Raw genomic sequence first — 21,595 nt, 5'->3', positions numbered from 1 at the left:
GACATTCGGTATCAGGTGTGATATTTGACAATGGAATGTTCATTCGTTTTGTCATCTGCTACTGCTCCTGAGCATACAAGCCGTACAAGGTACCAAAGGTTTAAGAACAATTTATGTGAGAGAGAGGGGAAAAAAGGAGAAAATTCTATCCATTCGCTCCATTTTCTTTTACTGTGAGCTACTCTATTTGAACGACCACAAATAATAGTTCTTCCTAGCCTGTGTACCTGCTAAACATCTCAGTCTGGTTTATGAACACCAGAGTCCTAGAGGAATAGCATTTGGAAAAAGAATGCCTGTTAAGCAAGCCCTTACAATAACCACATTGCCCCTACTATAAGAATCAGCATGCAAATGGTGCCCACTCACCACCCCCAGGGCTTGGCTGCTCTCCATGGTGCTGAACACAGAGGCTGGGGTGAACCTTAATTTCCCTGCCGCTCCCCAGACAACACAGAGTGTTATCACTATCTACGAGCTTTTATAAACACACATGGATCTGATTTGTAGTTCTCCTCAATGTGAAAATGGTTTTGTAGGTCTGTTTTGCAACACTGGAAAAATCTAGTCTCCTCTCTCTTAAGACTGTAAATTTAAAGCTACAAATGTGTGCATGTTTGTGTGTGTATGATAGGAAAGTGGATGGGATTTTCTTAATAGACTGGGAGTGGTGGTCAGAGATCCATATTTTCATCTGATTTTTCCATGGCTCACCAAGGGATGTGGCACAAGTCATTTTCCTTTTTCATCTCTCAAGCTGTGATAGAAAAGACTGGGGCAGGTACTGTACTGTTTGTAGCTCTGACATTCAGAGTGCCTCCACCTGTGTTCTGGCTCTTTCAGGGATTCAGAGACTGTCAAACAGGATGACCTTGCCTGGCCTCCTCCAGCGCAGGAAGATTTTTCTGGATCCAGAGGAAGAGACAAGGCTCAGCTTCTCTTGTAAGAAGCCAGGGATTCAATCTCTCTCTGTTCAACTCTCCCCCCAGCCCTCACTCCCCATGGACCAGCCATAATTCAGCTAAACCTGAGAGTTCACCCATATTTTATTTACTGATTCGATGTTACGTGACAAGTAAAACAGACGGCTGTCACCTCTATTAAACTGGGCAGGAAAAATAGCCATGTAGGCAACAGGCTATTTCTGCTTATTATGCATCATCTGTTTCCTTGGGGGAGGGAAGCAACAAAGGGGAGGTCCTAGTCTCAGGGGAGACCCCAGTCCTGTCATGTTTGGGGGGAAGCTCAGGGTTCCCCTGCAACCTGTCCCACCCCCACTCTCAGCTACATGGTAGACGGGTCAGGCCAGCCAGTGGGAAATTACTCTCAGCTTCCCCAGTGATCCAAAGTAAAGTCACTGTATTCACTCATCAGACTTGGGATAAAGAATGGCTGTTGAACCCCAGTTTGGGAAGCCTATGCTAGAGAAGCGAATCTTCAATTGGTCATCTCTTACAAGTACACAAATACACATACATACGTGCACACACTCTTGCTCACCAGACTCAATGTGGATGGCATTTATATTCTCAAAGGTAAATGGCCCAAGCTGACTGTCTATATAGCCTGAATCTCCAGATCTAACCGTCAACACCTCACTTTACACAAAGCTGTCACGTAGACCTGCTGTCTACACATCCTAGCAAGATCCTGTGATGTGGCATAAACAGGAAAAGGGGAAGCCTGGCCTATGCCTGGTGATAGCACAAGTGGTCCAGCTACAGTTCTGCCTGGCAGCTGTCCTGAGTGACCTGCCTGGTGAGGCTGGAACCGCAGAAGTTCTCTTTTATGGTTCAGCTCCCAGAGGGAGCAGCAGAAATGCCGAGGGACAGATGGGAATGGGAGAGGGGTGAGGTCAGAAAAGACAGGAGGGTCATGGTCTTTTCTTTTGCCTCTTCTTGAAGTCGACAGCTTGTGCCTTTCTTAAGAGGAGAATCATCACAATAGGAATCAGAAAATGGATGTAAAGACCAATCCTAGGCCCAAGAAACATTTCCCTAAACACTCCAGCTCTGCCCAGTAGACCTCATAGGAAAGGTCTTGGCATAGAAGGTGCAGAATTGATGGAGCAGAAGACCACCATGGACAGCATTAGGACACTGACTTCACAGAAGACTCTAACAATGTCTTTCATGAAATCCTTGCTGGCAACATGGAAAAAGTGTTGAGCTGAATGACAAGGCTGCTAGGTAGACTTATATTCAACCTGTATGTATCAAGGCATTGCTTTATTTAACAGATAGTTATTAATCACCTACTATGTACCACATGTGGTGCTAGGTGCAATGGGCAAAGTGGTGAATAAGTCAGCTGCAGTCCACTTGTCTCTAAGACTTTCTAAGAAAGCTTCTCCATAAGGTAACTACAAATTACAATCCAGTACGTGCTATGACAAGGGAAGTTCAGGATGCTGTGGGGACTCATAAAAGGAGATGGAAGTCAAGAAAGGCTTCCTGGAGGAAAGTATATGTTTGCAGAGACCCAAAGGATGACTAAGAAGTTAACCAGGAAGAACAGTAAGAGCAGAGGTCAAGTGTAAGGGAAGACACAGTGACTTCTAGGGACTTGGATGTTCAGTTCAGAAAAGCAGGGAGTGTGTGTGAGGCAAGGAGGGACAGAGCATGAGCCTGCAGATACCAACCCCAGCAGTCATAACGGGCCTGAAAGCATGAAGAAGCCAGTGGGATTTCAACTCTGGTTAAAGTGTAGGTGGTGGATTCAAGATGAGTGAATAAAGTCGACAGACTCTGACACTGGTCATTTCCTGCCTGATGCGTTGATGGCAGGGATAGATGAAGTGAAGGCAAGCATGCTCATCCAAGGCTCAGAGGGCATGAAGCACACCAGACAACAGAAAGGGAGGCACAAAAGCTTTACTGTCCAGACCCATGGTTCTCAACCACAACCACACTGCGGGCCAATAACCACTTACTTCTCTACCACAGACCCCTGGGGGGCAGAGGGGGAAGTCAAGGAGGAAGAAGAGGGTGAAATCCCTGCCTACCTCCCAGGGATGGAGAGATGGGAACAGGCTTTTGGTGGTCCAGAAACAGCGAGCAAGAAAAGCTGCCTGAAGGTTCAATGATAGGATTTATCAGGGATAAATGACAGGTCCTGCCTTTAGGCTCAAAAGATCAACTGCCAAAGAGAGGGTGAGAGGAGTGATAGATCGGCAGCCATGCCTGTGGAAAAGACTTTGTGATCTCATGAGATCACCAGCTCAGTATAGATCAACAGAGTGAAATGGCTGCAGAAAAGGCTGAAATAGTCTGGGGGTGTATAAGCAGACACCAATGCTGAGACGCTAGGAGGGGATGAGCTTACTGTTTTCAGTACATAAGCAGGGTTGTGGTTGGCTCTGGACACCACACTGAAAGAACTGGGCATCATTAGTCTGGAGAAATGCCTTTACATTTCTGTGGGGTTGCACTGTGGACAGGGTATAAATCCAAACCAGATTCAGGGGGACAGGGTGAGCATAATAGTAAGAACGATGGGTAACATTTATTGAGAGCTTACAACGGCTATGGTCTAAACATATTATGTGCATTAACTCATTTAATCCTTATAAAACTCCATAAGGCAGGTGTTATTATTATTATTATTATTATTATGAGAGATTAAATAATTTGCCCCAGATCACACAGGTGGGAAGTGATGGAGGCAGTCCTTAAACTCAGGCTGTCAGATTCCAGAACCTGTGAGCTTATCCACAATGCTAGATTGCTAAAATCCACAGAGTTTGCTTCCCTGGTGGCTCAGACGGTAAAGAGTCTGCCTGCAGTGCAAGAGACCTGGGAAGGTCCCCTGGAGAAGGAAATGGCAACCCACTCCAGTACTCTTGCCTGGAAAATCCCATGGATGGAGGAGCCCTGGTCGCAAAGAGTCGGACATGACTGAACAACTTCACTTTCTACTTTCTATAGCGAGCTTCCTCTGGGCCAGCCATGTGAATTTTCACAAAGATCCCCGGAGGTCAGATCTGTTACTATCCCCATTTTACAGGTGAGGAAGTCTAGGCTTAGAGCAGTTAAGTGACTTACTCAAAGTGACACAGCATGGAAGGAAGGAATGAGAGTTCAAACTCAAGACAGATGGATTTCAGAACCTACACTCTCAACATGCAAGTCATACTACCTTCCCTGGAACTTCAGGAAAACCAATTTTAGGGCAAATTTTGCAACAAAGATTGGAGCGGGCCAATATGTTTGGAATAAACAACAACGCACAGTCAAAAAGTGGTGAGTTTCCTGTTATGGGTGGTATTCAATCAGAAACTAGACATCCACTTACTGGGGATGGGGGAAGGGGTCCTCCAGTGACTTAGAACAGTGGTTCTGAAAGTGTAGGCAGATGAGCAGCCTCAGCTTCATCTGGGAATCCATTAAAACGCAAATTCTCGGGCCTCACCTCAGACCCACTGAATCAGAAGCTCTGGGGGTGGGAGCCAGCAGTCTGTAGTTTATTGAGCTCTCCAGGTGACTCTAATGCATGTTAATGTTGGAGAAGCAGAGGCCTAGACTGACCCCTGGGGTTCTTTTCAGCCTGGATTCTATGATTCTTCACTGTAAACAGGAAATGTGATGCCTGGAGCCCTGGGAAGGCCCTGGCTCCCTGCTCCTGCTTTTCCGCCCAATTGGGCAGGCTTTTTGGAATAGCATATTTCAGTTCTGCAAAGCAGATGCAGGAAGGCTTTGCAGAAGTCTCCCTCATTCCTATATTTAAAGAGCTCATCTCTGCAGTGGTTCTGAGAATACTCTTAACCCCCTTCCATCGCAGCCTGTCTGCATCAGTCCCTTTAATAGCATAAGATTTCATTGTCTCCTATGGATGGGAACCCTCTTCACACAAACTGGGATCTCAGCTCCTTCTCCCTCCTCTTTTTCCCTCTGTCTTCCTTAACCCCCATTCAGCATAGCACCAAAGGATTTGGAGTGGAAGCTGCCACTCCCCACCCCACCTCACTCCATTTCATTATCTCCCATCTGTAAGATCACCATGGGGACTCACTCCGTGGACTCATTACCTGGTGTCTCCCAGCAGAGCCAGCAGTGCCTATCCCCTGGGGCCCAGTCTCCAGCCACAGACCCTCTCTGGCATTCACCAGCTTGCTTCAGGAGCGAGCTTGCACTCCCCATCCAAGAAGAACTGATCAGGACTCCCTGGACCGATCTCTCAAGAGCATCCCATAGCCAGGGTCTTCCCAGCTCTGAATACATGCAAAACACATTTCAATCAAAACATGGCAAATGTAGGGAAGAACTAGCACCTCATGGGCTTTGGGTGTGTGATAAATAACAGGCCAGGAGGTGCCTGGGAGCTTTGGGCATACAGGAGCATGCTAGGAAGAGCACCCCTTTTGCTCCCTAGCATGGCAGGTAACCATCACAGGCTGCTGGAGACATCCATTCCATTGCTGGGTATGTGAGAAATGGGCAAATACCCAGATATTGAGCTGCAGGGGGTGCTGGTTACATGGCTGGCACAGGCAGAGGGCAGATAAGAAGCAGATCGCCTCACAGCTCAGAGTCTGAGGGTGGAGACACAACCTCTATCCTTGGGGAATCTTTTTCTCCTTAACATTTAGTAAGCACCAGGTCCTGCGCAAAGAGCTTTATATACTTCATTTCCTTTAATCCTCACAACAGCCCTGTGAAGACTGTAGAAGTTTCAACCATATGAAATGTTTATAGGTCAAAACCAGCTGAATATGGTTTAACCCAATATCAATAGTTCTACCTCGTTGACGAGGAAATGGAGGCTCAGAGGTGAAGTGACTCGCCCAAGGTCACACAGCTAGCACCTTAGACTCCCACTCAAGCTCAGATCCACCACATTTCATCAAACCCGAGACATACCATCATGTTTAAAGGTGCCGAGAAAGAAAAAATCCTGCAAGTAAACTCGAACCTGATGTGAGATCCAGACTGATTTCAGAGATGTGAAAATGTCGGGGGAAGAGTTGCTCTTAGAATCAGTGAGATATATTAACTGACTCACAGAACTTCTCTATGAGAGAAAGCCCTAGACAAACCCACAAACATAGCTATAATCAAGGTCAGTGAGCATTAGTGAAGAAACTGCAAAGGTCAAAGGAAACAAGGAGAGGAACATGGGAATACATGCTCTGTAGAGCCTGGCTGGAGTCTAGGCAGTGTGGACTCTGGAGGTAACCAGAAATAAACCAAAGTGAGGTGAGGGTAGAGAGCTCTGGGGTGCAGCACCTACGAAGTGTGGCTGAAGGGAAACACAGCAAAATCAGAATGACCTGCTGTCCTCAAACGCAGTCCCCCTGCCCTCAATCCATTCTTCTCTGATCTCCCAATCACACTCAATTAAGGTTTGGTTTCTGGAGCACAAAGAGAAGCTGAAGAAAACAGGGACTTCAGAGGAAACCCAGGTGCTAATAGGCATCGGCCAGCGAGGCATCTGGGGCACAAAATTTAAGGAGGCGCTCACTGTCGTGGTCAGTCACGCAAGAGCATGGCCACCATTCGAGAGCCTACTTAAATCCTGCTTCCTGGCGGCCACACTCACTTGACCCCAGTCCCACCCAGTTTGTTGGTGTTAGACTCCTCTCCTCCAACAAAAACAAGAAGAAATGCTGATCTTGGAATGGAACAGAATTTAAGCTTTTTTGAAATGATATCCCATCTGTCTGACTCTATGAAGCAAGCAGTCTCATTCCATTTTATAGATGGGGAAACTGAGACCCTGGAAAATAACATGACCCCTCCTATCATGCTTGTTCCACATCTGTCACTTCTGCGGGGACTCTAAGCAGGGCATTTTCCCCTACTTCCAGAATAGGTCAGTCCCCGGCAGCCACCATCATCCCAGTCTCCCCGTGTCAGTCCCCGGCAGCCACCATCATCCCAGTCTCCCCGTGTCCCCCGGAAGAAGGAACATGGGGCAGGAGAAGAGTAAGCATGGATTTGCCTTTGCTCTGGTAGAGGTGGCATGGGGAAGGGGAGTGACAGCTCTTGCACCCAGGTCCCTGCACCCCACCCACAGTGTCCATGGGACAGCAACACATGTTCCAGGGCCCAGCATCAGTGGACCCTACCCTCTGATGGTCCACCAGGTCACAGCAAGGCAGGCTCTATTTAGAAGGTCAGAATGTGACTCTTGCTTACAAAATAAAATGACCATACAACCTATCAGCCTGGAAAGGATGTTGGAGGGAAGATGGGGTGGGGAAAGAAGGGAGGACAAGAGCAAATTCGCTGACCCCGTGTTCTGGCCAGGCCCCCAGCTGAAGAGCATGGGGGGAGACACAAACGCAGAGCCCTGGGGTTTCCTCAAGGCTCTGATGATGTCTTTCAGGACCGCCTGGGGGCTGCCAGGGTGAACTGTGGGCTGGAGTTCCCGGAGAGCAGAGGGATTCCTGTGGGTGGACTGGCCACACCCAAAGGAGTGTCCCACCTTTATTTTGGACTCGGATTAAAGAATTAAGCAGAGTCCAGAAGCCCAGACAAGGTGGGGTGTAAGGATGTGCGTCACACATGCAGGAGGGGTGGGAAAGACCAAACATCCCTTTCCTCTCAGGAAAGCTTATCTGCCACTTGGTCCATCTGCAAGGACAGTTTGATGCTGAAAACCGATTACTGGTAGATTTCAGTCTCACAGAGCCCATGCGATCATCCCCATAGAAAGCCTAACAGCCCAGGACTCTGAGGCCACACTCAGCACCCAGAAGCATGGGGGTGGGGCCCTGCACTTAGCAGCCATGAGCATCAGTGCCTCCTGTCTTCCGACTACACAGACTACACAGTAAAAGCACGGGCTCTGGGGTCTGGCTGGTGAGAGTTCTTATCCTGCATTCACCACTTACTGGCCACGAGATCTTGGGCAAGTGACTTTACTAAGCTTAGTTTCCTCATCTGCAAAATGAAGACAATGTCTCCAGACAGGGCTGGTGAGGGCTAAACCAGATGGTGAAGAAAAGAAATATGCAACAGCTACTGGTCTCAAGCACTTACTAGTCACACTACTAGTCATTCTTTGAAAAGCACGGTGCTTGGCAGCTAGTAAGTGCTCAGTAAACCAGGGCCTTTATATTTTGGTTGTGTGTTGTTCCAGACTCAGGTGGGGTCCCAGGCAGGAGTCGTGAGGCCACCTCAGCACAGGCACACTGCCCCCTGGTGCTCATGCGGGGGAATCGGTGCCTGCAAGAGGAGCTATTCCAGCCAACAAGCCCAAGGCCCGTCTGTGTCTGCACCAGGCCCACCCTCAGCCCGTCTGTCCATCAAAGCTCCTAGGCAAGGACATGCCAGGGCCTGCTGGGTGCTGGCCCCAGAGGAATGGGCCTGCTCCTGGACTTTCAGTTCTCTCTGCTGCCAGGCAGGGCCTGGGGAGCCCCTAGGTTCCCTCTGGAAGGTCCTGAGCAAGCAAGGCGGGGGCTGGGGGAGAGGGGTAGGGGGAAGGAGGGGGTGGGGACGTTCAGGCTGAAGCAGTGTGGGGCTAAGGCAGGGGCAGGTGACTGTAACAGCCTGGAGGAAGACTGGCCTCTGCAGATCAGAAACAGTCCCAGTGGTGGAGCACAGCCAGGTGCTGCCCTGCTTGGACATTCCAAGCACCCTAAGCCCTGAGCCTCCCCTGCATATGATCTTGCACCCCCCACCCCTGAGGATGGGGTCATCCTAGAACCCACAGGGCATCTGTGCCTCCTCTCCCGACCCCCACCAAGCGGGCTCTGTTTCCTGGGGACAGGACAGGGGGCCTGTGGGAACGAAGGGGCTTAGGGACCCTCACAGGCCCCACAAAGGAAGCAGCTGAGCAGCCTTGCGTTTGAAGGGTGGGAATGAAGAGCCGCTCCTTAAAGCCCGAAAGAACGCAGCGGGCTGGACTTCTGAAGTCGGCTATCATGCTGGCGGCAGGGGCACCCGAGTGACCTTGGAAGGGCCTAGTCGGGATGCTGTGCTGGCTCACCCCGCATCAGCCACCTCTAAAAACCCCGGATCATCCTGACGTCAAAAGACGGTTTAGCGCAGTGCGAGGCAGGCATCAAGAAGAAATTATAAACTCCAGCTTGAGAAGGAGGGAAGCCCGGGCTGACAGGAGCAGCTGGGCTGGAAAGTGGAGGCAGAAATTCCTCAAGTTAATGCTTTCTAAGGCCCCTCGGGCCACTCCCAGGTCTTGTCTGAAGCTATTTACTTCCAGGGGGGAAAACCCTATTGATCTTCATTCAGTGCCTGTCTGCTCCAACACGGCTGCGATGTTTCAGCGCATCACCAGTCACTGCGAGAAATTTCTCATTGTTTTACACACAGCAGCTCCCAGACTCAGGAGATGAACGTTCAGGACCATTTGGTGAACTGAGGGCAGGGGATGCAGACAGGGCTGACTTGGGGAGGGGACCTCATGCCCCTGGGACTGACTGCAGTGTCTGCTGGGCTTCCCCGCCCCCAGTCCAGGCTCAGAGTCTCCTCTCGAAACTCTGTTTCGCTCGGAGTGTAGATGCTCGGCGAGTCTGCCCGATCCGCCCACCTTCCACCCCGCCACATACACCTGCTTTATGTCTCTGCAGTCATTTGGCTCTGAACCTCCCCCCGGCTGCCTAGAGATCACCACCATCCGCTTGAGCTTCCCCAGCTAACGCCACCACTGTCTGGTTCCCTTCTCAAATTCTAGGCTGGCCCTTGATTCTACATGTATGTAAAACAAGGGAAGATCTAGACATGAAACCTACCAAGGCATTGACAGTCCCCACCAGCCCACACTAAAAGGAAACCTAAAATCACAGAATATCCCAAGCATCATGGCCAACTCAAGAGTTTACAGATGAGGAAATTGAGGCTCCGGGTTGGTGGGAGAGTGTGACTTGACCAAGATGGCTCAGGAAATTGGTGGAAGGCAGAGTAGAAAATCCAGGCCTCCTGGTTCCCAGCCCAAGGTCCCTCCACGTCAGTGTCTAGGTCGAGTAGCCAGGAAATCCAGGTCTCTACATGAGGCCACAGAAGCACTGGAAGGACCCATGCATTAAGTTGCTTTCCATGAGTTAAGACTAGGATCCATCTGAACAATAATAACGATGATAATAATAATAATAAAATGCTGAACAATATGCCTTGAAAACCTTCAACGAGCAACTCTTGATAACAACACACAGAATACAGCATCCACATATTCATATAAAATAATCAATGATTATTTTTTTCCTGCAGACTACAATCCAATTACTCTCTCTCCCTCGCTCTCTCCCTCACTCTCCTTTGTTACTTGCAAACCATCCAAGCAATCAATGCCTTGACCTCTCCCTCTGATAGACACAATTACAAAAAGACAGAGCAATGCAATTCATCTATTCAAGACAGATTGTTTGAACACTCTGTCACACTGCTGAGCTATCCATCTCCTTGTCTAAGAGGAAATTTCAGCCCCCAAAAAAGGCACAAAGAGAAGGGGCGGGTACGCTGCTCCCCAGTCCAGAGAGCCCCTTGCACACCTGCAGGAAAACCTTCTCCTGGGCTGGTACTAGGTGACGTCTGCCTACTGCAGAAGGATTCGGCTCCCAACACAGCCAGCTCAGGCACCTGTCTTGGGAACCAGAACCATCCAGCACACCCAATTGCCAGGGCCTCAATTCCTGTGGCCCCAGCCAGAGCCCTGAGATCTCAGGGGTGGAGAGAGAGAAAGAGAAGAAAGGAGTGGGCATTCAGAGGTGGAGAGAAAGAGAGAAGAAAGGAGAGGGCACTGGGCCCAGCCAAGGTGTTGTGTTTGGGTTTCAACAAGCGATTCTGTGTGTGTGCCTCTCTCAACACACCACGTCCACTGTAGCCCTTGGCTCCTGCTGAGACTCCAGCCTGGGCTCAGACGGAGGCAAGTTCAGTTCCCCAGGGAGCTCCAGAGAAACCCAGGGATCTCAGAGACTACCCGTCCTCCACCCAAGCTGGCAGAGCTCCGGCGGTCACGTTTGGCATTGGCACAGCACCCCAGTCCTCGGGCTGGGAATCAAATGGGGCAGGGCTCTTGGATATAAATGGCTTGGGCCGACACGCTAATTAATCCTGGGGCTTAATACGAAGAAGATTAGAAGAGAGGAGGGCTTTGCCATCCTTAATTGCATTATTACACGCTGAACCCAAGAAAGGGCGGGCAGCCTTGGGGCTTCCCCTCAGGGCAGTGAGGAGTCCCCCGGTGAAAGTCAATTTCACGGTAAGAGGGAGCGGGTGAGGATACATCATTCTGCCCCTTCTCAGCGCATCCTTCCCCGGCTTCCCTCACCTGCTCCTGTCTTCCCCGGGCCCCCAAAGACCACCACCCCCTGACGCTGGGCTTTGAGAGTGCCCCTCCCACCCCTGCAGGGGAAGGAACAGGGGAGAGGGAACTGCAATGCGTGGGCTGGGTGCACAGCACCTTTTGGGTCCCCCTCTCTTCTCCCAAGAGCACCCTATCAATCAGGCCCACACACGCACACACAAAAACAGAGGGAATAAAGGAAGTCCTGGCCCACTACTAAGGGGCTGCCTGCTCCTGGAATGGTGACCAAACTGGGCGCTGGGGCAGGCAAAGGTGCAGAGATAGAAACTATTTTTGGCTTGCCTGGAGCAGTCTGGGCTGCAAAGGGTTAAGCCTGGTCGTGAGGGCTGTCCCCAGAGTCGGGTGCCTGGATTCCTCTGCCTCAAATGTCTGCCTGCCGGGGTCCTGGGCAGGAACAGGAAGACCCCAGCGTGGGCAGAGCTGAGGACTGTGTTCTACCCTCGTCCACATGTCCAGTTCAAGAGGACCTGGAATCCAGGCGAGACCAGGGAGGACAGAGAAGGGATTTCTGATTGCCTCCTCGGAAAACCTCAAGTACGGAAGCCAGGCTCGATATTGGTTGCCTGCACCCCGTCGCGCCGCGGGCAGCCCAGAGTCCGCGCCAGGATTAGAGCCACAGGGGAGGAAGGCGGCCCTGGCTCGGCGGGGCCAGATGCTGGTGGGCGCGCCTGGCGAACCCAGGCGGCCCAGGTCTGCCGCGGGCGCAGGGCCTGCGTGGCCGAGGCTCCCGCACGGCCAGGCCGGGCCCAGTCCTGGCGGCCTCTGGCCTGGGACACACGCCACCCCGCTCCCCCGCCACCACTCTCCCTCCCCGCTCAGCCCTGAGCGCTGCCTAGGGATGCCTGGGGCGGCCACAACAAAGTTAAAGCCCGGAGTAAGAGTCTCTGGCGAAAAGAGACGCGGAGACGCGCGAGCCTCAGAGCGGCGCGCAGACCCGCCAGCCGCCGCCAGCTGCTGAGGGATTTCGGCTAACTTTAAAAACCACTCGCATCTGTTTGCGCCGGTCAGGCTTTGCGCTGCCCCAGGCTGGGGAGAGGCCTCGGCCACGATGGATGGCTGGAGCGACCACGGGGAGGGGGAGATCCTCCCCTACCCCGCGCCGCAGGTCGGAACGGGGGCCACCGAGGCCGAGGGCGGCCACCGGGAGAGGAGACCGGCCGTCCTCGTCTGGCTAAGCCGGACCCTGCTTCCCCGCCGCGGCCGCTCAAGCCCTGCCCCAGGTCGGGGCGAGGGGCCCGCGGGAAGCAGGGAGGCAAGAGAAGTTGGCGCCTTCCCCAGGGTTTCCGCTTCGCGGAGGAGCCAGGTCCCAGAACTCGGTCTGCGGCCGGTCCTGCTGGCAGTCGCGGGTAAATGCGCCCGCGACTCAGGCTGAGACCCGAACGCTTCGCTACACTCCACCAGGTCTGGCGGTCCAGGAGCGCGCCAAGGGCCCCTCGCCCGCCGCAGCCCGGCTGCCTCCTTCCCAATAAGTAAGGCCCGTGACCCCGGCTTGGGAACTTTGTCCTCACCGGGTCGAGCTCCTGGTGGTCACCCGGCCCCGGCAGCCCGCAGAGACGTTGGGAAATCTCTTGGAATCGCGTTCAGTGGCCCCCCGTTCCCGCCCCCGCCCGGGCGCACGGAGACCCTCGGCTCCCGGGAGCCCTTACCGATCCGGATGACGTGGGGCATCCCGCGCGAGTCTGGGATCCAGAAGGCGCACACGAGGAGCCCGGCCCAGTATTCCCAAACCAGACTCCCGAGGCGCCGCCAGGGAGCGGTCATCGTTGGGCGCCGCCGAGCGTGCCCGGGGCGCGGCCGTGGCGGGCTCCCTGGGGCGGCAGCTCTAGGCGCGGGCGCGCAGCAGCCCCCGAGGCGCCGCCTGGCCCAGCTGCCCGGCTCCCGAGCGCCGCTGCGAGTGGGGGGCGCCCAGCGGCGCCGCGCACATCTTACTGGGGGGCCGCCCCGCCGGCGCCCGCCCCGCCCGGCTGCCGCCCACGGGCCGCCCGCGAGCGAGGCTCGTGGGCTCCGCCCGGGCTCCGCTCGGACTCAGCTGCGGCTCGCGTCGGCTCGGCTCCCGCGCGGGCTCCCACCTGCCCCGGCTGCCGGGCGCTGGCGGGCGGGCTGCACGCGCGTCTCCGGCCGCTCCTCCTCCAGCCGCGGCGGATGCTATCGCCCGGGCTCGCACAAAGCCCCGGAGTGGAGTTGCACGCGCGCACACACTCCCTCCCAGCCCCCTCCCTCGCGCCCTGCCTCCTGCTTCCCGCCTCCCGCGCCGCCCGCGCTCCCTCCGCGCACTCCCCCGCGCACACACACTTCACACTCACACCCGCCGAGGCGTACACTCGCGAGCTCACACCTGCGCAGGGGGCAGGGAAGGGGGCCCGGGACCCGCTTTAGGGGAACGCCCGGAGAACGAGGACTCTCCTCGCTTCTCAGTCGTCCCCATCCGCCCTGCGGCCCCCGGTCCCCTTCGACTGCGAGGGCACGGAGCCTGGGAGCCGGGCGTGGAGCACGAGAGCTGGCACAGAGAGCTGGGAGACGGCGGCAGCCTAGCGGCCCGACCAGCTGGAGGAGAAGCGCCCGCCGGGAGCCGAGGGACCCGGATCCCGCCGTCGGCGGAGTCTCGCCTTCCAGCTCCCACGCAGCCGGCGCTGGCTGGACGGCAGCGGCCAGAGACTGACCCAGGAGCCGGTTTCCCTCCCTAAACCCCAGCCCTCGTGGAAGCAGAGTTAGAGTTGGGCCCGGGACTCAGGGGAGACGAAATTCCGAGAGGATCGTCCAGCGCTGGACTAGGGGAACTGCAGGAGCTGGTGGGGGTGGGAGAGCCCAGGCCAGACCCTCTGCTCTGGAAAGCCGGACTTGACCGTGCACCGCCACTACGGGGGCTTCGGAGGAAGATGGCTTAAATCCTTAGATACAGAGGGGCGGCTGAGATGCACCCTGGTACTTCGCATCTCTCTTGTCCAACTCTGCAGGAGGACGGGCCCCCTTCCCCATTTCTCCTAAGAAAGAATAAAGAGAAACTGTAATTTCCGTGGGGGTGGAGCAGGACCCGAGGAGGAGCAAGCTAGAAAGGGTTAAAAAAAAAAACAAACACCTTGTTTATTCGCAATAATAATTTTTTTTTTCAAGTGGCGCTGGGTGTCGAGGGACGAGAAGAGCTGTGGAGTGAGTCTGGAGCAGGAGGCTGCGAAATACACAGTTAGGCGAGTTTAATGACCTTTTTGACAGAGACAAAGCGGTGCCGATACAGTAGATAAATAAACGAATCTGTCACCGGGCAGCGGCTAGGCTGTGTGTGAATTTATTTTTCTCATTTAAATAATTTGATCTATTCCATCATTCCAATCTCTCCCATTTGCCAGCTGTCTGGTAACAGCATGGCCCCCAACATCTGAAAAACAAATCTTTAATTTTCTTACAAATAGACTGTGAGTCGGGCTCTATCTGGCTTGTTAATTTCCCAGTCTTTTCTTTCCCTCCCTGTCCAGGCATAGGAAGCATTCTGTGAGGATGTGAATATTACAGCATGGCCAATCCTGATGATTGGGGGAGGGGGGAGGTACTCCCTCCCTCTTGAAATGGAGGCAACCATGGAAGGAGCAAGAAGGGAGATTCCCAAGGATTTCCTCTCCAGAAGGGAAAGAGGTGTGCAGGTCTTGAGGATATTCTCAAAGATCTGCCAGCAGATGAAGGTTGCCTTTTTTTTTTTTTTTTGCCAGACTTTGGGCCTTCCTCACCTTCCAGCAGGAGTGGCTGGTTTCCCAAGCAGCCACTGAAAAATGTGGCCCAAGGGACCAGAGGGAAGGACATGCAGACCAGAGCCAGAGAAGCAGCAGCTGCCACCTCTTGATAGAGAGTTACGGGCCCCAGTGGGCACTGGCAAAGAGGATGTGCAAGAGAAGGGAGCAGAAGGCCCCACCCTCTAGGATAAAGCTGAAGGCTTCAAGAGTGGACACCCCATCCCCAGCACTTATCAGCTTCCACAGCTGGTTTAGTTGTTCCAAGGAACCAGAAAGTCCTGGCTGCTCACTAAAGAAGGAAATTCCAGTGCCCTGCGAGGGAAATGGAAAAGGCAATGGCAGGATCTGAACTCAAGGCAATGGATATCGGGCTAAAAAGGCATTGCCAACAGTGCCCAAGAAGAAAAAAGAAAAAACAAGAAGGCAAGAGAACCCAAAAACCTTTGCAAGCTGCTTGGTACCTATCTTCCTAGGGTGTTTTTGGTGACATTTCAGCTGAGCCCTCAAATGGCTAGGGGCTGGGGGAGGAGGGGCGAGCCCGGATGCTAGGTCTGTAGTGGTTATCCTGCAGGCAGCCTCTTGCCATGAGAGGGGCAGGTAACAAGTGACCTGGCTGGAAAACCAAAGAGCGGAACTTGTAGAGGTGTGACTCCAGGGAATGGGTAGGTATGTGCCCTGGACCAGAACTCTGGGAAAGGCCAGTGGTGAGTGAGGGATGAAGGGTGAGGAGTAGGAGGAGGAGAAGCAGTAGCTTCCAAGAAAGAGATTGGCCCTGGAGAAGCACATGGGGGAAGGCAGAGGGGCAATCTGAGGACCCCAGGGCTCGAGCATGTGGCCCTGCAGCCCCCTTAGCACCCCCAGGGAAGCAGCATCCGCCAGGCCTTGCTCCTGCCGCATCCCACAGTGGGCGGGAGTCAGCCAGCACTGCGGAGGGAGGCTCTCCTCTGCTGCCACGTTGGCTGTGTTGGGAAAAGCCTCCAGCTGCAGAGGCTGTGGGGCTCAGTCCATGAGCCTGGAAATCCAGCTGGAACCGTGGGTTAGAGGGAAGCCGGCTGTCCCCAGAGGGGGGCCAGGCCTTATTCTGGACCTAGCTGCAAGCCATTTTGTTACGCAGAGGTCTCCCCAAACTGACAGCAGCCGGCTCCCTCCCAGTCAGGGAAGGGTGGGATGCACTACAACAAAAAAACAACAGCAATGATAATAATGACCGCTAGTATTTATTACATGTTCTCTGTGTTCCAGATGATGTACCACTCAGCGACCCTTCTGTGCATCGCTTCGTCTAACCGTCTCTCAGCCCTCTGTATCTGGATGATTTTTGCATTTTATTGTTGAAGACTCCAAGCCTCAGAGAAGTCGGGAGGTCCAAAGCCACTCAGCTAGTGTGTGACCCTTTTCCTCACCCTCCCCTCGTTCCCTCCCTTTCTCCCTCTTTTTCTTCCTTCCTTCCTCCTCACTCCTTCCTTCCTCTCTCCCTCTAATTGTATTGGCCATCACTGCCAGGCTTTGTGGGTGGGGAGCCAGGACCCCCATGCACGCCCATCTGTAACCTAAGCTTGTGGGCCTGAGCCTTGTCCTGTCCCACCTGGACTGAGCAGGGGACAGGCTCTAGCAGAGGACCTTCATCACCACCTATGCAGACCTACTGGGCTTCTGGCTGCTTATAGAAAGGCTGAGGGTGGACTAGGATTTGAGTCCTTCAGTAGAGCAAACTGGGGAGCTCCACTGTCCCCAGCTCGCGTCGGGAGGAAACTGCAGCCCCCGTCTCTGCCATCGTGCACCTCTTCCGGCTGCCTTGCCACCAGCAGGCACCAAGGCTGGCATGATCTCAAGCGGCATCTCCGGGGATTGGAAGCCACCAATCCCGGCTTCTTGAATTGTTGGTAAACAAGTCTATCCCACCAGCCAGGCCTCCGCTCCTCGCTCCCCCACGAGGCAGGCAGAGCGGATTTATGAGGCCTCCCAACCTCATTCAGACTAATGCAGCTTTTCATTCCAAAATAAAAGGGGCTGCTGTCTGAAAGGACAAGTGCTCCTGCATTTCATTAACATCCCTGAAAACGGCTGAGCTGGCCCAAGTCGCTGCCAGCAAGATTCATGTCTCCCACCGGCTCACAGGTGGGGTGGGGGAGGAGGAGACCCTAAGCTGCAGGGCCCCTCCCGAGCGCCTCCCCTGCTTCCGCCCAGCGGTGAGAGGGCTCCCTCAGTGATGGCCAAGCAGGCCCATTTGGAAGAGTCCCCTGTGTGTGTGTTTTGTTTAGACTGATCCACTCCAGCTCTCAATCCCCCCACAATCACGGTGAGTGATGAGGCCCTGGGCTCGAGTTACCGAGATTCATGATCTCCGCTTCCCCAGGAAACCACAGAACACAGGCGTGTGGTTTCTGAGTGCAGATTCCTAGGACGTGAGTGCCCTCTGCCGAAGCCTGCCTACCTTCATCTCCCTTCAGACTGCCCGGCGGGCAGGCTGCGGAAGGGCTCTGGCCACTCCCCTAAGTGGCAGCTACTAGCCTGGTGCGTGCTCCGGGAGCTCTGATGAGAATGGGGGGAGAAATTAACCTCACCCCATCTCAACCTGGAGGGTGGCCAGGACAGGAAGCTGCCAGCCCTCGCCTGATCTTTGTCACCTTCCTGAATGGGAGGCAGGAGGAGGGGGAGGCCTTCTTCATCCCCACTCGTCACTTAACAGCATCCTCTTCTAGGCAAAGTCCATCTATGCCAACTTCCAGAGCTAAGCCTTGGCCCTTCTCAGGATGCTGTGACCTGCTTCTTGGCTCAGGGATGGGCACCCTTTTGTCATCCTGGATTCTTTGTCCCTGCCCAGAGAAGGAAGAAGCACAGAGCAGCCAGCTGCCACCTGAGCAAGCAGCAAGCCCTGTGAGAGTTGTATCACCTTAAATTTTTGTCAACAGTCAAGCAAGTTCATTCCCACTGAAGTCAATTCCTGTGTTTATTGTCAGTTTAACCTGCTGCTGTGAGTTATTTCTCAGCAGTAAGGGGGACAGATAAGCAAGCCACCAGAGATCTGTTGTTTTCCTGACACCTGCATTTCAATAGTTTGGGTGCAATTCTGGGGGCGAAGTAAACGCTAAGGCAATCCTGTTTGTATCTATGCATAATGGAACAGTCTCCAATGGTTCCAAAGCCGAGGGGGGATTCTGCTGCACAGCGGGAGAGGAGAATTGCCCATCAGAAACCAACCCCTTCCAGGCCCCGTTACTAAAGGTGGGGAGGAGAGTCACTCAGTCATTCCCTAATTAATTTATTCATGAGATCCCTTGATCACCAGTAGATGTTCATATGGCCACACTAATTCATTCATTTGTAGGATCAGCCACTCATTCACTCTTTCATTGATTCATTTACTCAGTCCCTTACACATTCATCCTCTCATCCATTCAGTCATTCCTCATTCATTCATTCACCTAATGACTCATTCACTAATCCTTCACTCATTTGCTTTTTCATCCCTCACTCATTCATTCATTCACTTTACCCACTCACTCACTTATTCATGCATTCATTTAGTCATCTACTCTTTCATTCAGGCACTCATCAGGCATTCAGTTGTTCACTCTTCCATTCATGTATTCAGTCCTTTGCTCAATCACCCACTTCCTTAAATACTCACACATTCATCCACTCAGTCACTCACTCATTAACTGCCATTCATGTGCTGCCTTCCCACAAGACTGGGCAGCCACTGCCTGCTTCTGTTGTCCTCAGCCTCAGCCTGAGCATCAGATGCCACCCAACTTTATGGTACAGCCCAGGGTGCCCCAGCACTGTACTGAACTCACCAGTTAGCTACCTAAGCTTTGTGACTCCTTCAGAGCACCTAGCTCCCTGCTTTATCATGAAATTCAGCAACTTTCAGGATTCAGCTGACCTACCTGACTCTGGAGATGATCTGGGCATTTGACTTGCCAGTGAAGACCAAGGCCCATAATGCTCCAGAGCCAAGGTCTGATGATGGATGTAATGTTAGAGATGCCCCTTGATGACTGTAGCCTGCCAGGCTCCTCTATCCTTGGAATTCTCTAGGCAAGAATACTTGAGTGGGTTGCCATTCTTTTCTCCAGGGGATCTTCTTGATCCAGGGACTGAATGTGGGTCTCCTGCATAGTGGGCAGATTCTGTACCTCTGAGCCACCAGGGAAGCCCAACTGTGATGCCACCACACCAAGCCAGAAGCCACACTGGCTTCCATTCACATGATCTTTTTGTCCTTGAAACAACCAAAAGATGAAGAAATAAGCTTAAAGGAACCAAATAACTTGAGAACAAAGGTTCTCTAGGGTTGGGGGGGTGGGGCAGAAGCAGGCATGTACTTGGCTCAGGGTGTTAGAGAGTAGATGATCAATTGAACGATGGGAGACTAAATGAATTCATGAATGAAGAGATGAGAGAAAGCAGATGAATGAACAAGTAAATGAAAGAATGAATGAATACATGAATGACCTGTGCCCAACCAATAAGCAGCAAAACTGAGCTTTTGACTCAAGTTTCTGTAGTTCAAGGCCAGTGCTCTCTCAGCTACTTGACACCCTGCTCCCACATCCTGACCTTGTAGGGTGTAATAAGAGGTGGGATAAAACTAGAGCATAAGTCAGCCATCGGTAGATTTTTCTGGAGAAGTGCCTTCTTTGAAGGCTGCGGCGAGCAGTCCTGTCTGCACCTGTGCCCCTGCGGGCAGGAGGCTGCCGTCATCCCTCCTCAGAGAGTGAGAGACAGAGCGAAACACGAAAATCCAATCACCGAGTGATAGGAAAATAAACAAGTGAACTTCTCCAAGTTTGCCAGACTTCCCTGCCCGAGGCCAGCTTAATTAAAGTTGATGTGGAATTTTAAAGTGGGAAAATAATTAGGGCAAGTGGTAGAAAAGAGAGGAAGGAAAACATTGTTTTGTTTTGTGTTTTGCTCCCTCTTAATTATGCCACAGACTGTCTCTCCCGTGGATCCCATCCCAAGCCCGCCCTCTGCCAAGATTCCAGCAGGTGGTACACTGTGTGAGTGGCGCGGGCACACCTGTGCCTCTCTGGCATGCAGGTATGGCGCTGCTTTGCCTGCAAGACAGGCAAGGAGGCAGGCAGCCAGGCTGGGAATGGAGAAGAGCATGTGCCCTTGGGTGGAGGACCCTGGGAAAGATGGGGACAGCAGGCTGTGGGGAAAAGATGTTGCCTCCCTGCCCCAGGGCCAGAGGGGTGTGGGCACTGGGTCCCCAACTCGCCACTGATGTCAGAAAACCTGAGCTTTGATCCAGACAGTCTCAGCCCCCACCTCGTAATACAGAGGATCTCCAGGGATATAGCCCCTATCCTGCCTGGATCTAAGAAGAGATTTTCCTCCAGCAGTTGTCAAAGGTGGAAGGAAGTACTTCTGTTTGTGTGCAGAACGGGGCTGGGGGTGGCCAGAATTCCAGCTGCAGTCAGTGCTAGAAATCCAGCTCACCCCACATCATATCCGAACTCTTGGTGTGCTCTGCTTTTGTGCGGGTCTTCCTTCCGGTGCCTTGTCCCCGGCAGGGAGGACGTGGTGAAGGAAAGCACCAGCCTCAGGGAGCTGGTCAGAGGCAGCCTGGAATGAGGAAAGCTATAGGCTCCTCTAGCGGAAGGAGAAGGGGTAGATTCCTCAAGATTTCATTGAACGAAGCTGGGCAGGTGAGCACGAGAGCGCACCTGTTCCTGGCGCTTTGCATACACAAACACTTGAGTACAAAAAGAGGCCTGTGCTACTGTATGCATGCACAGACTGGCACACTCAGCTACTGGCATCCACCTAGTGCTGATGAAAGTGGGAACTCTGGAGCCGGGCAGCTGGCTTCACATGTGCTCTGTCTCTCACCAGATGAGTACCCCTGGACAGTTTACCTTATTTTTCATGCCTCTCTTTCCTGTCTGTAAAATGGGGATAATAATAGTATCTGCCTGGCAGGGTTGTTGTCAGCATTAAATGAGTTAATACATGTGATGTCCTCAGAAAGGTACCCGGCACATTGTCAGGGCGTGTTGTACTTAGTGATGAACTCTCCCTGCTTCATGGACATGTCAGACACCTGAGTCTACCCTGGGGGAAAAAGTAACCCTCTTTCCTGCAAGCCTGCAGTACACATGCACACACCTCGCTCCGGGCCCCAGGGTTCACTGGATGTGTGTGAGTGGGAGGGGCTCAGAGGAATGATGCATGTCAAGCCTTTCCTCTGCTCCCCTCCCCCTACTCACTCCCACTATGAGGACACAGCACCCACAGAAGCTGTGTGTGCACTGGGTGTGTCTCTATGTTCATGCAATGGGCAGGCTGGCTGCCAGGGGGAATGGAAGCCTAGAGCTTGAACCCCAAACCTGCTGTCAGGTTTGGACAACTCTCCAGGCTCCCTCCTCCCCAGCAAGCCCCCACCCCTACCCACCTGGGCTTCCTGCTGGTCCTGTCCTTGGTGATGTGCCTGACCCCTCTCTGATCTCAATCCAGAATCTTCTGAGCCCCAGGAGTACTTCCCAGCCTGTAAGAGACATAATTCAGAAGATTCCATTTAGAAAGAGAACATACCCTTCCCACACCATTCAGAGCAGGGAGCCTTAAGAGACTTCAGGGAGGGCTGGGGTCCCCAAGCC

At 53.2% G+C, this 21,595-nt stretch overlaps 1 protein-coding gene across 3 annotated transcripts in view; it reads right to left on the bottom strand.

Moving 5' to 3' along the window:
* The window catches only part of GRIK3 (glutamate ionotropic receptor kainate type subunit 3), a 246,441-nt gene extending 233,045 nt beyond the window's left edge, over window positions 1–13,396 (bottom strand). For all 3 annotated transcript variants that reach the window (XM_081495260.1, XM_081495262.1, XM_081495264.1), the window contains exon 1: window positions 12,909–13,396. In XM_081495260.1, coding sequence (XP_081351386.1) covers window positions 12,909–13,023 — 115 coding nt within the window. In that variant the 5' untranslated portion in view covers window positions 13,024–13,396. The remainder of the gene's footprint in view (window positions 1–12,908) is intronic.
* Between the last annotated feature and the right edge of the window lie 8,199 nt (window positions 13,397–21,595).

The sequence above is a fragment of the Giraffa tippelskirchi genome, chromosome 5 (assembly GCF_054371585.1).
Source record: "Giraffa tippelskirchi isolate mGirTip1 chromosome 5, T2T-mGirTip1v1.2.pri, whole genome shotgun sequence".
Taxonomy (NCBI): domain Eukaryota; kingdom Metazoa; phylum Chordata; class Mammalia; order Artiodactyla; family Giraffidae; genus Giraffa; species Giraffa tippelskirchi.
The sequence above is the reverse complement of the archived record's forward strand: the minus strand, read 5'-3'. Positions and strand labels throughout refer to the sequence as shown.